This window comes from Elephantulus edwardii, unplaced genomic scaffold (genome assembly GCF_000299155.1).
Source record: "Elephantulus edwardii isolate Elephantulus edwardi_28Jun2011 unplaced genomic scaffold, EleEdw1.0 scaffold00006, whole genome shotgun sequence".
NCBI classification, from domain to species: Eukaryota; Metazoa; Chordata; class Mammalia; order Macroscelidea; family Macroscelididae; genus Elephantulus; species Elephantulus edwardii.
The window spans coordinates 20,939,342-20,953,057 of record NW_006399756.1 but is presented as its reverse complement, the minus strand read 5'-3'; the positions used below and the strand labels follow the sequence as shown (position 1 = coordinate 20,953,057).

The following is a 13,716-nucleotide window of genomic DNA, read 5'->3' as shown; positions in this document are numbered from 1 at the left end:
CACTTGACTTGTTTTCCATTTTGATTTAGTTCCTTGGCAAAGTCTTGGTGTCCTGGAGTGGAGGAATGAAAGACTAGCAAGTTCCACAGGAGAACTGGGCCTCTGAGGGCATCAGCCAATGGTTGGCTGTGGGGCTGGGCCAGGGTTAGGTTTCCTATTGTTATTGGGCAGGGGGACTCAAGTTTCCAGAAACAATTTGAAAACATACTGTTTGGTAATTTGTAATTCGTTACTGAAAAAGAATTCTTTTCTCTGTTCTCTCCCATTCCTTTTTGGGGCCTTTGCTTTCAAATATCCCAGCTACTAGAAGGGGCCATTTTATAGCAAAATTATTTCTCTGGTGATAATTTGGTTAGGCAGTATTGTTTACGAGGTTTGAAATCAAAAGCAGCATCAGTTCCTTCAGGGAGAAATGATCCCAGTCTACCAAAAAAACCCAAAAACAACCCCAAACAGACTCGTAATTGTTCCTTTTCCTCACATGGGGTTGCCTTTACTGAAGAAGGTATGGGTCATTTTGACAACATCTTTCTCTCTAACAGGGTTAGTGACTGGAATTACTCTGCCCGCTGGATAAAATCCACTCTTAATTTCATTTTTAAACCGACATCAAGCATTTTTGGAAAGAATAGTACTTGGTTATGTTCCCACTCTCTAGTCCCCTCCTCTTCTGCAAGGAGCCCCCCCTTTTCTCACCACACCCCCTGCTGCAATGTCTAATCCCAGTTTTTTTTCACTGTCACTAATGTTAAACTGGAAGAGAGCTAGATTAGATAGATTTTATTGTTTTCCACATGTTGTGAAAAGTCAAGTAAATGATAACTAGGGGCGAAAATGTTTCTCATTTTCCTCCAAGCCTGCTTCCCTACATTAGATATTATCAGGGCCCTTTGTCTTAGCTATTCACTAGAAGATCAGAACAGCAGCCTTAACTTTCCCCAGCCACCTTTCCCTATTTCGATTAAGGGTACAGGGCCTTTAACTTCCAAGACTCTTTAATTCTCTCTGTCAGGGACTCTGTTCCCTGGAGACTAGAAAAACGTCATTGTAGGACACTTGCAATCTTTTCCTCAAGCCATAAGGATTTTCGGCTCAAGACAACAAGCTTTTTTACTTTTCTGTCTTCTAGTCTCTTTCCCTTCCCCCAAACCATACAGCGTAAGATTTGGCAACTCCATCCAGGAGGTTCCCAAGCCACCAGTCACATGAGGATGGAGGCAAGAAAACAAAGGACCAGATGGCATCCAAAGATAGGCCTTTCTAGGTCGTTGGTGGTTAAGCTTGCAATCTGGTTACCAACGGGGGGATTGTGCGGGAAAGGTGGAGCACATCCCCCTTTGCAAGGGGAGAGGAATTTTGAGACACAGTTCTTGTTTCAGTAATTTTGCTGGAGAGAAGGGACTTCCACGTTACTGTGAGTGGCTTTCCTAATAAACTCGTTACAGTTTAGAGTCACAGGCTATTCATTGCTCTTGGACAGGTGCTTTAACCAAAGGGAATATAAGCACATGTGGGAGACTGTGTGCAGTACTTGGATGGTGACTCTGAAACGTATGGCTCCTCCTTGGCCAGCTGCTGTTCCGCACCCGCCATTCATCTTCCGTTGTTTAGAAGAAGCTGCAGTGCAATCCCAAAGGCCCCGGTGGCTCGAACCCACCAGCTGCTGCTTGGCAGTTGGATGGGCCTTCTCCTTCTGTGTGATTTACTGCCTCTGAAAACCTGCTGGAGGGTCTGCTATGAGTGGGTTCTGACTCAGCGGCTCACAACAACTCTTCAAATGCCTAATCTGCTTATAGATGGAAAACCTGAAGGAAATGCTACTACTTCCCATAGGTTCACATCTCCCCACAGGGAAGTGGAGACTGTCCTTTGCCATTTATGCCTCATGCTAACGTCTGTTTTGGAGGACTTAGAATGGCATCTCGAGCATTTTGGGGGCATGGTATCTCAGGGGATGCCTTCCCAGTGGGAGCTATATTTTGGAGCAGATTTATACTTACTTAAATGACTATTGAAAGATCCTTTGGAGGAAATTCTGCCTTCTCTGTTGCTTAAGGTATCATTTGAACTTCAACTGTGTTAGCCTCCGTAGCTCCTGATTTGACGATGACAGTTCAGGCCTCCAGAATATGGATTCTGGCGAGTACTTCCATATATCGTTCCAATTCCGTGTTTTGTTTTGTTTTGTTTTTTTCTCATGAAAGAAAGAAAGAAAGTTTTTTGTTTGCTTGGTTTTAATTTTTAGTTTTAGGATTACAGTTGGTCCCAGTTTTTCCAAATGGGATTATTTACTCTTCTTTTGATTACTTCCTGAACCCCTTTTCATTTAGATAAATCTCCTTTAAGTCCAAAGTTAAGTCTTAAACTCTTCTAAGAAGTCTTTCTCGTTTCATTACAAGCTCTCCTTTTCTTAAGATTCTGTTGCCCTTAATATCTATCTGTAGGACTCATTTCAATGTGAAACAAAAATGGGGTTTATTCTGTTGTCAAATGATAAACTATTGACATATACATTTCTCGTTAACTCTTCGTATTCAAGCAAGTATCTGGAATAGCCCTAGATACACGAAAGTCTTGTAACAAGAATACAGCACCAAGTTAAGTGATTGATTAATGAAAACATGGTTACTTGGATAATGTTAGTTGATTTCTGCCCAAGTGAAAAGAAAGCTGTCCTACCTTTCTTTTCCTTGACCTGAAACTACAGTCAAGAATTATTTTCAAGTTTCTTAAGCAAAAAAATAAAAGATCCTATATATATAGAATTTCTGGTATTAGGTAGTTTGAACATAATTACCAAGTATTATGGAAATAATTTTGTTAAATAATTTTTTTTTTGTTTTTGTTACTAAGAATATGCACAGTGGAAGATGGGTCCCTTCAGTAGTTTATGTTTTACATGGGACGATTCAGTGACACTGAGTACATTTTTCAAGTTTTGCTGCTTGCTTGACTTTTCCTAGTTGATCTATTAACGCTCTCCACCCTGACCCCTGACCCCCTGACTCTCAGGAGTGCTCTGGTGCCCGGGTTCCATCGAGACTTGTTCTTTTAACCCAGCCTCTGTGGTGGCTCAGCTTCATTTAGCATCTTCTCAGGAGAGAGAGGGACAACCTCCTCCACTGTGATCTTGGAAGCCCACCGGAGGGTCAGCTGGGAGTCTGACTCGGTGGCAGTGATCCTTTTGAAGTTTGTTAACATTCTCTCTTAGGTGATGGAATTCAGAACTCCTTTGGGAGGTTCTCATTAGCGAAAGAACTGCCAGCCTCCCTCTCTGCACCCTCAAGTCGTATCATAGATGCACAGTGTGAGACATACGTTAGAATAATCTTAATGAAGCATTTGAAGACACTTTGTTACTCTGAGTTTCTTATTTTATTTTTTTTTACCCGTCGTTCATTCAGCCCAGCAAAAGCACAGTGTAATTATGTAAAAATCCTCACCTAAAAGATTTCCCAGTTGAAAATTCTGCTAAAAGCTCAATGAATTTGAGCATAGCAGGGGAGGAAAGTGACTTTTAAACTGTTAAGTCTCATTAAAGGGAATCCACGGATACACTTGGGTGATTTAAGGAAAATAGAAAAAAAACAAGCATTCTTTTTTTTTTCCCAAACCCCAGGTATGTCAGGCTTCATACTGGGGCAATTAGTGGTGGTTAGGTAGTTAACCTAGTAGAGTCACCATTGAAATACTCATTTTTTGACCTTTAACCATAGCCAGTGGGGCTCGTAGACCCTGGAGGAATCTTGACAGTTTGTCAGCCGAAACCTTCATGACTTCACTATCTCTGTATCTTCCTGGTTACCTGTCAGACCTTCTCTGACCTCTCTCTCACATGGTTAAAATTGGAGAATTTAAGTTGATATTATTGCTTATATATCTGCTCGACTCAAAGGCAGTCAACAACAACACAACATTAAGACATAAAGCATAGTTTGGTAAGTGAGCTAGTAAATCCATTTTTGATCCTCTGAGAACATGGTTTGTTCTGGTTCACTTATTGAGACAGTTGCTAAAAAAGGCAGTTTTAGCTCTTTAAAGGAGTCAGGGTAACCTGGGAGAAGTCCTGGCCTCATGCGGCGCACCAGAGGTGTGGGCTAGTAGTGTAGGATGGAATCATATACCTAGTCTACATTCAGGCCATTGTGATCATAACTCTTGAGCGTCAAAGGGAAAGTCAATCCACCAGTACTACTTACAGTGGAAATGTCCCCCAAGTTCAGAAACTCCTATAGGCTGAGTGGATTAGAGATTAACAGTGATTTTTAGTTAAGGATTTGTCAAATGTGTTTTCCCCTTAAGCAGGAAATAGAAGGGAGTAGTAGAAAGAGAAATGAAAATGAAAAGCTAATGAACTGTGGTGGTGGTGGTGGTGGTGTTATATGCCGTCAAGTCACCTGCGACTCATAGCGACCTTATGTGCAAGATCCCTAAACCCTGCTTTGTCCTGTGCCAATCACACCGTCTCCGACACACCCACCCAGATTACTCCAGTCACTGAATCAATCAATCCACCTCATAGAGGGCCTTCCCCACCTGCACTGTCCCTCCACCCTCCCAAGCATGACATCCTTCTCCAAGGACTGGTCCCTCCTTGCACCGTGTCCAAAGTATGTCAGACAAAGGCTCAGAATCCTTGCCTCCAAGGAGCAGCCTGGTTTAACCCTCTCCAGGTAGAACCTGTTCATTTTCTTAGCAGTCCATGGTATATTCAGTACTCTTCAATATTAGGTAGCAGGGACTATGTTATGGGCTCTTGTTTCAGTGACTAGCCTTGACCGTAAAGAAAAGTAAATACATTACCATTGAGTTGGAACCAATTCATAACTGACCCTCCAGAAAGTTTTCAGAGGCTGAAATGACACAGGAGGAGCGCTCCCATCTTGGCCCCACAGATTGATGGGTTGGAACTGCCAGAGAAATGCCACCTTCAGGTTAGCTGCCCAACTGCCAGCTGCCTCGACCACCAGAGCGTCCAGAATTGACCAGAACATCATACAGTCTGTGGAACGTTTTCTGGTCACTCACTGGATTTAGTGGTTTCAAAGTTGAATCAGAGGAAAGAACCATTTTTATAGTAAGTGAGAAATGGTTGCACATCAGAAATATGGGTCAAGCTAAAACAGTAACGTGTGGCACACAGGACAGCTGTAGTCGTGGGGAGATGCATATGCTTGTGTGTAAGTGAAATAAATGTGGGAAGGATGACTTAGAAATCCGTGAGGGTTTTTTTAATTATTGATTTTAATGAAAATTTACAGATTTTGGATGCCCATTCATTCTTTGTGAGACTTTTCTCCCTGCCCACCCCTCCCCTCCAGTTCATTCTTGTCTTTGAGAAGTAAAGTTCTTTCATTGCTATACAATCCCTCCCCCCCCAAGTCCACTCCGCCGTGCAGCCTTCGTTCTGGACTCCTGTCATGACAATAATGAGGCTTCTGGTGGAAGCCTCTCCTGTAGCTGGCAGTTCTAGGCAATGAAACCAAGTACTAGTATACTTTCCCACTTCCCTATCCATTCGGTTGAGACCATTAATAGGATGGACTGAAGAAAAGAAACATTGCTGACAGAGATTGCCATTGGGGATAATAAGTCAAAGTGACTGGAGTTTGAAGAGTGTTAACAAAAATGACTTTCTCATTCCCTCCTGTGAGTCACTCCTAACAACCCTTGGTCAGTTTCTGAGTCAGGTCGTAGGAGAGCGCCCATCTTTCTTTCCCTGGCCCATGATGGAGTCAGACATGCGGCCTTTGGGTTAAGCAGAACAGCTCACTATAGGCAGGGTCATCCGGGATTCCCAACACAGACACGAGAGGCCCAGGCATGAGCAGCTGCCCTCATTGCTCCCTGAAAACAGAAGCGTCAGACGGTGACAAGCTGGAGAGCGTGCAAATGACTGTTTTTCCTGAAAATAGATTTTAAGATGTTTCTGGTGTACTTATCCCAGCCATGCTAATACTTTTTGTACATTTTTGTTTTCTCTCTTTCTTAGACGAGCTCATCTGCGCCTGTGTTTAGAACGCTTAAAAGTTCTGATTCCACTTGGACCAGACTGCACCAGGCACACAACACTTGGTTTGCTCAACAAAGCCAAAGCACACATCAAGGTGAAAATGTGTACCTTTCTAAGTGGTTCTCAGTCCTAGTTTAATTATTAACAACGGTACTGTTCATACACCTCAGCTGAGCTCACTGTGCCCTTCAGCAGAACTGATCTCAAGAGAAATATTTCTGAACATTTACCAACTAACCTGATGAACTAAAATTGTTTTGACAGCATTGCTCTGTGGAGAGCTGAGATACATAGGAGAATAACAGTCACCCTCCTGATGCTCAGTGGAAAGGCACTTGTGCCCTCTGCTGGAGATGACTTCCCTTGGCTCTGCCCCCCAGTATTTTTCCATCAAACTGCACACTGCATAGAGGAGTTTCTCCTTCATGGTGATGACAGACTCTAGGAATCCCATCTTGTTCAAATCATGGAGCTTTCATTACGTACACACAGAGTGAAGGCAGACAAAGTTTTCTATACCCGTATGCTCACAGAGATGTATATTTACGCTTTCTCTACAAAAAAAAGAAACAAAACCCCAACTCTTTTGAGTCGTTTCATAGGAATGAGTATGTTTTCTTGTTTGTCCTGGGCTGTGCCTGAATGTAAACAGTATTTTTATCATTTTAGAAACTTGAAGAAGCTGAGAGGAAGAGCCAGCACCAGCTTGAGAACTTGGAACGAGAACAGAGATTTTTAAAGCGGCGACTGGAACAGCTGCAGGGTCCTCAGGAGATGGAGCGAATACGAATGGACAGCATTGGATCAACTATTTCTTCAGATCGTTCTGATTCAGAGCGAGGTAGGCAGCTTGCTTCTTCCCTGACAGGACACTGAACATCTCTGTGCTGTTACATGTTGTATAGTGTTCAGCTAGGTCATGTCCAACCGCACATCTGTCCCTGGTCCCATAAGGTTATAACTGCAAGAGTTCAGAAATCCTGATCAGAGGGCACGATGTAACAGTTTCCCACGGGCAGCACATGTGTCTCCTGTCTGTCCTACACAAAGTGATTAGTTGGCCAGGTGTGTATAACATGCACTACCGTTTCTTGATAGTCATAATAAATGTCTGTGTTAGTGACTTGTGTATGTGCTCTATTTTACTGTGTACTGTTGTTGATTGCCTTCGGGTCAAGTATGACCCATAGCGACCCTGTGAACAAAAGGCCTGAAGCCCCTCTACAACTGATCAACATTTATCAAAGTTCATAGAGTTTCCAGAGGCATGTTACTTAGGAAGTGGATGCCACTCCTGCTTCCAAATACTAAATAACTAGAATAGACCCATTCATAGAAAGTTGAGTGGAGTTCTAGCTTAATGGATACTAAGTTTCTGCTTGAAGTAGTGAAAATTGTTTGCTGTGTATCTGGATGGTAGCCTAGTCCATAAGGAGTTAGCACTGCTAACCCAAAGGCCCTCCTCTCAGGCTACTGAAGTCCACCAGCAGTTCCTCAGGAGCAAAATGGGCATTCTTCTTCACGGCCTTGGAAATCAGCAAGACATCAGTTCTGACTGAAAAGGAATCGGTTTGAGTTTCCACAGTGACAGCGACGCTGGGTTGCACAACATTGTGAATGTAATGAATGCCACTGAAATCTATTTGTCAAAATAGTTTAAATGGTGATGCCGTCTTATTTAAGGTTTATCAATAATTTTATAGTTTAAAGTATCATGAGAAACAAGAATTTCTTTTCAAAAATTCTAATCAAGAAGCTGTGATGGTGTTGTGTTTAATTAGCAACTAACTAACTAACTGCAAGGTCACTGCTGGTAACCAAAAGCTGTTTTGCAGGAGAAACAGACTTTTACTTTAATGTAAACTTTACCTGCTTACAAATACAGTGTTTACCATGTAACGCCTCATCCTACAAGTTGTAGGCAGCAGCATACAAGCTTGTGGATCTTGAGTACTATAGTATTACCTGCTTCCTTTTCTCTTTGCCTGGTAGTGTATCACGGCTCCCAGAAGTAGCAAAACCAGTCCTAGGGACAGCAGCAACAAGAAGCAGAGAAGCATGGAATTAGAAGCAGAAGAGAATGTCAACTAAACAATACAAATGTGGAAAATCACTGAATGGTGCTGCTCTTGGTTTACGGTCCTCACAGGTCCTCAGTCACTGAGCATCGTGTTTCATAGACCGCGAGATGCACTTAAGTGGCACGGGGCTGTGTCTGAGCTTAGGGAGGATATGCTGTGAGGCACCGTGGCACAATTTACTTTCTGTTTTTTTAACTGACACTTTAACATTCTAGCTTTTCCAGTAGAGAATTGTCCCTGTCATGTCTGTGTGAAGGATGGAGCTTTTCTTTTTAAAAATGAACGTATGTATTTTAAACTTCTGTTTTGAAAGCATTTTAAACATACAGAAAAAGTAAAAGAACTCTAAAGTTCTCAAGCACCGTTCTTGGTTTAAATCAGGAAAGCTGTGCATCAGGGTTTTATCTCTTCACCGTATTTAATGAAAGTGTATGCTGAGCACATAATCTGAGACGCTGGATTATCTGAAGAATGTGACCTTGGGATTGGAGGAAGACTCATCAGCAACCTGTTGTATATCTTGCTTGTTGAATGTGAAGAAGACTTGCAGAATTTCCTGATGAAGATTAAAAACTACAGCTTCCAGTGTGGATTATGCATTACACCTCAACATCGAGGAAACAAAAATCCTTACCACTGGACCAGTAAACAGTGCAATGATAAGACGGAGAACAGACTGAAGTTGTCAGCGATTTCGTATTATGTGGATCACAATCAGTACCCATGGAGGCAGCAGTTAAGAAATCAAAACATGTATTGCATCGGGAAGTCGGCTGTCAGGGACCTCTCCAGAGTGCGGAAGAGTAAAGACAAAGGTGTACTGATCCAAGCCCCGGTCTTCCCAGTTGCTTTGTGTGCTGGTGAGTTGGTCAGTGAACAGGAAGACAAAAGAACTGATGCTTTTGAATTTAAAGATGATTGAACATACTGCGAGAAGAACAGAAATCCAGCCAGAGTGCTCCTTAGAGGCAAGGATAGTGAAACCTCAACTTAGGTTTCTTTAGTATTTTTTTGCAGATTACTTCGTGACATTGGCTCGAGTTTTTCCACAGCCTATCATCGTTCTCATTATTTGCTTCACTCTGACATGTTGCCCTGGCAAGGAGTGATGATGTTCTTTTGAGTACTAAGGTGCACCTGATTCAGACCATAGTCTCTTCAGTCACTTGGCTGTGCTCCTGAGAGCTGGACACTGAAGAAGGATGACAGAAGAGAAATTGATGCCATTGAGCTGTTGGAGAAGAGTACCGATTATCCTATGTACGGCCAACAGAACAAACGATATATCTAGGAGAAACTGCAGCCAGAGTGCTCCTTGGAGACCTTCACTCACATTCTTGGAGCTTGTTGCTAGGAGAGGCTGTTCCTTGACAAGGGGCATCATGAGGGTGAAAGAAAGGAGGACCCTCAACCAGGTGGATTGACACAGTGGCTGCGGCAGTGGACTCGAGTGTGTCAGATTGTGAGGACGGCACAGGACAGGACAGGGTTCAGACCTGTTGTTCATCGGTGTCAGGATGAGTCTCCCTTGACCTGACAGCACTAAACTAGCTTCTCATTCTTTCTTGCTTTCTCATCTTGATTTTGGGTAAATGTTCACTCTTGAGTTTCATAATACTAAGTTAACTCCTCATGGGTGGTGTCATTTCATAAGCCACATTCATTCTTTCTCTAAAAACAGGTGACCTCTAGGAGTAGCCTCCATTCCAAGTTCAAAGGGTAGACTTTGATCATCTTAGGTTTCCTCTGGTATCTGTCAGTCCAGTTAGTCTGACACTTTTTTTAAGGAACTTGAATTGTATTCCTCCCCCCGCCCCGGGGCTATTTGTTGTGTCCCCAGTCAGAATGGTCACTCGTGGTAGCCAGACATCGTCTAGTTGTGGTCTCAGACTCCTGGGGGCTGTGAGGCTTGTGTGCTGTCAGGCCTGTAGACTGCCTTTTTCTTTCAGTCTCTGGTTTCTTTCATTCTCTTTTGCACTAGACGAGTAGAAAGCAATAGTTGTATTTTAGATGACCACTTGAATGCTGTGAAGACCTCAGACACTCACCGAAGTAGATGCAGAATATTTATGGTATGTCTGTGGCACTAAGTTTTGAAGTCTCTACCTAAGACAATAGCAAAAACTTTCAGGCCTGATGACAGGGACATAAAGCAGACATAACCTTGAGTTTTTCTGGATAGCCCAGCTCTCGGCCAGATAACTGACCCCGAGCCCGGAATTACTGCAGTGGAGTCCACCCTGACTCGGTGACCCATTGCTGTTGATCACTGTGAGCTGAAAGGCGTTCCACTCCTAGCTGGCTTACTAGCAGCTTTCAGAGTATCTGAAAATGGCCCATTTGTCCTAATGTAGAGCAGTTGGTGGATTTGAACTGCCTGCCTCTAGGCTGGCAGTGCAACTCCTTACCACTAAGCTACCAGAGCTCCCTAGTGACCCTTTAGGGTAGAGTAAACCTGCCCCATAGTTTCCTAGGCTGTGAATCTATCTATAAGCAGTTTATTTGAACCAATGACCTTTCAATACACAATCAGCCTGCTTAACCACTGTGTCACGAGAGTTTAAATAATAGGTCTGTAATAATTCAAACACCATGGGAGAGCAATGTGTTCCTCAGAACAGTCAGTTATTCAAGATTAAAAGAACATTTCGCCATCAAGCAAAAATGACAGCGTAAGAAAGGGCTGACAATTTGGATGGCACAAAATGGGGAGCCCAGGGCAGAAATGAAAAGGGGGAATTTAACCAGTGTCATGGAATAGTTTGCGTACAAACTGCCGGAAGGGAAATCATTTGCTCTGCAAGCTTTCAACTAAAGCAAAGTAAAAAATTTGAAAAGAAAGGAAGGGCCCTCAGCCAGGAGGCTGACCGTGGCTGTGTCTTCTCTCAGCTGCATGCCGTGTACGGAGCATAGGCACTTGAACTGCTCACCCAGAGGCCACATCTCTTCGCAGTTTGAATTCACCAGTGATTCTGCAGGAGAGAAATGGGCAGTTTCCTCCTGTGCCATTTACTGCCGCAGAAACCCATTGGAGGGTCTGCTGTGAGTTGATTCCAAGACAGTGAGAGACAGTAGTCTTCTGTCCATCTCCTCCACCAGATTTCAGAGAAGGCGTGTATTCAGATAATAGCACTTAGTTTTTCTTAACACTACTGGTGTGGTATGGACCGAGGACCCTAGTACCATTCTTATTCTCATCTAGTAATGTTTTCCGCCCGCCCCCGTTCCTCCCCCCCCATTGTTACAAGGGATTTGTGCTGACACCTCTAGTCAATCTAGACTAGTAATTTAACTGGGTGGATCATAGCAGATTATGGCTAACATTGAGAAGAATGGGACTCCCAGAACTCTTAGTTGTGCTTCTGTGAAACCTATACTTAGACCAAGAAGCTGTCACCCAAACAGAGCAAGAGAACACTGCTCTGAGTTGAAATGAAGAAAGGTGTATGAAAAAGAAAAAAGTTAAAAAATTTAACAAAAAAAGAAATGTGGTAAGGCTGTATCCTTTCTCCCTATTGAGTCCCTTTGTATGCCAAGCAAATCATTCAAGAAGCTGAACTTTATGGAGAAGAATGTGGCAGCAGGGTTGGGGGAAGACTCATCAACAGCCTGTGGTGTGCAGATGAACAACCTTGTTTGTTTAAAGCAAGAGGGATTTGAAACGCCAGCTGGCATCATGCACATAGACAAGGAAGATAGCAGTTGTCAGCAGTTCCATTGTGCTTGGATCCACAACCAGCATGCATGAAATCATATTGCACTGGCCAAATCTACTGAAACCACCTCTCCAAGGAGTTAAGGAGCAGTGACATGAATGTAAAGACTAAGGTGTACCTGATTCAAGCCAGGCTCTTTCAGTTACTTGTTGTGCATCTGAAAGTTGAACATTGACTAAGTAAGAATGACAGAAGAATCATAGATGCTTTTGAGTTGTGGGCGAGTAATACTGAATATCGCACAGGCCGCCAAAAGAACAAACAAGTTTGACTTGGTGAAGGTGCAGCCAGAGGGCTTCTTGGAGGCAGGGATGGTGGAACTTCATCTCACATGCCCTGGGCATGTTGTTTTGGTCTTTGGAAAAGGACATTGTGCTTGGGATAGTATGTCCAAGAGGGTGGGGATGGCACAGAATCAAGGTCCAGATCTGCTATTACAATGTCATTGTGAAGTGTAATCGACTCCATGCACCGACGAACAACTAGTCCATCTGGTTAGATCAGGCTGTCATTTTACTTTGAGTTCAGTTCCAAGTTGTTGTGTTAAGGTGTCGGGCTGTTGTTTCCCAGGATGTATAGGTGTTCCGTGGTACGGGTGAGCACTGATCGAGCTGTGAAGACTTACAAAGATGAAGCAAAGGGATATTCATTCCTTGGACTACTTGTACTGTGTGTTTGGTCAGCTGCTTCTATTTTAAAGCAGATCTCTAAAACTGGCCAGGAACAAGCTGTTTTTAAAATTATGCTTTGAAATATTAGAGTCCACTTTTCCTGAAGCAGTTGTAAGGTCTTAAAGTCTGTGCCAGATATGAAACATCAAGCTTTCAGATTGTCTGATTTAAGAGAATTGAAAAATCCCAAGTTCATTATTCCATCTGTTGTGGGGGGAACAGTTTTCAGCTGCTTTTTGCTTTCAAAATGCCTGCATTGCTTTTTCTATAGTATTGTTGATTATATTTGAAATATTTAACTTTTTAAAAATAGCTGCATTATATATATTTCTTTTTCGAAGGTAAAAAGGTAGATTTTTACAAAGTTATATCCCCAAAGGGATGGACATCCCTCCTTGACAGGAAATATGGAAGAGAGGCCTCATATATATTTAGAAGGTTTTTTATCATGTTGCTTGGTGTTTTGAAGTAAAACTTAAATACTACCACCAAAATGCCTTTATTACAGTCTTTACTACAGATCTCAATATAATTCAGAGATTTTTAAGGCCTTATGCCCTTACTTCAAGCTGTATTTCATGAAAGAAAATGATGCTGAATTTAAGATCTCTGAGTCTGTTTTGTAATAACTTTGTTTTGTAACTCACTTTGGTTACTGGGTAGTGGCAGAACTTTATGGTGTATCCTGTGGTATCCTAATGGTCTGTAGAAGTGTGACACCACCAGAGGTCTGGGGATTCTGCTTCACCTATATTAAGTTTATGCTTTTTTCCCCCTTAAGGGCAACCTTGATTAATAAACAGCATTGAGAATTAGATCCTGGCTTGATGCAAAACAGATGCTGTTTAACTTCTTGGAATTGGGATCTTTTAATATTAAACACTAATTCCCAAGTAGGCCAAGTGTTTTCAGTGGGAAGTCCAGACGAACTGGCGTCACAGGGTTTAGTAAACTTTTTCCTAAATTGAGACCACCAATTTAAGAGGTATTCCCTTTTAAAGAAATAGCCCTTTTGTTCTGTCTCCAGACTCTTCTGATAACGTGCTTGTGTATTATTTTCTATCTTTTCTTTTCCACATAGCTTGCTTATTTTTGAAGGTATCTGTGTTACTAACGTTCTTTCTCTTTTTTCTCTTTGGCAGAGGAGATTGAAGTGGATGTTGAAAGCACAGAGTTCTCCCATGGAGAAGTGGACAATATCAGTACCACCAGCATCAGTGACATTGATGACCACA

The 13,716-nt window shown here is 42.6% G+C and overlaps 1 protein-coding gene across 1 annotated transcript in view; it reads left to right on the top strand.

Annotated features, from left to right (window-relative positions):
* The window catches only part of MXI1 (MAX interactor 1, dimerization protein), a gene marked incomplete at its 3' end in the record, with an annotated part of 76,391 nt that extends 62,676 nt beyond the window's left edge, over positions 1-13,715 (top strand). The window contains exons 4-6 of the mRNA XM_006880171.1: positions 5,993-6,107; positions 6,683-6,854; positions 13,624-13,715. Coding sequence (XP_006880233.1) covers positions 5,993-6,107; positions 6,683-6,854; positions 13,624-13,715 — 379 coding nt within the window. The remainder of the gene's footprint in view (positions 1-5,992; positions 6,108-6,682; positions 6,855-13,623) is intronic.
* Between the last annotated feature and the right edge of the window lies 1 nt (position 13,716).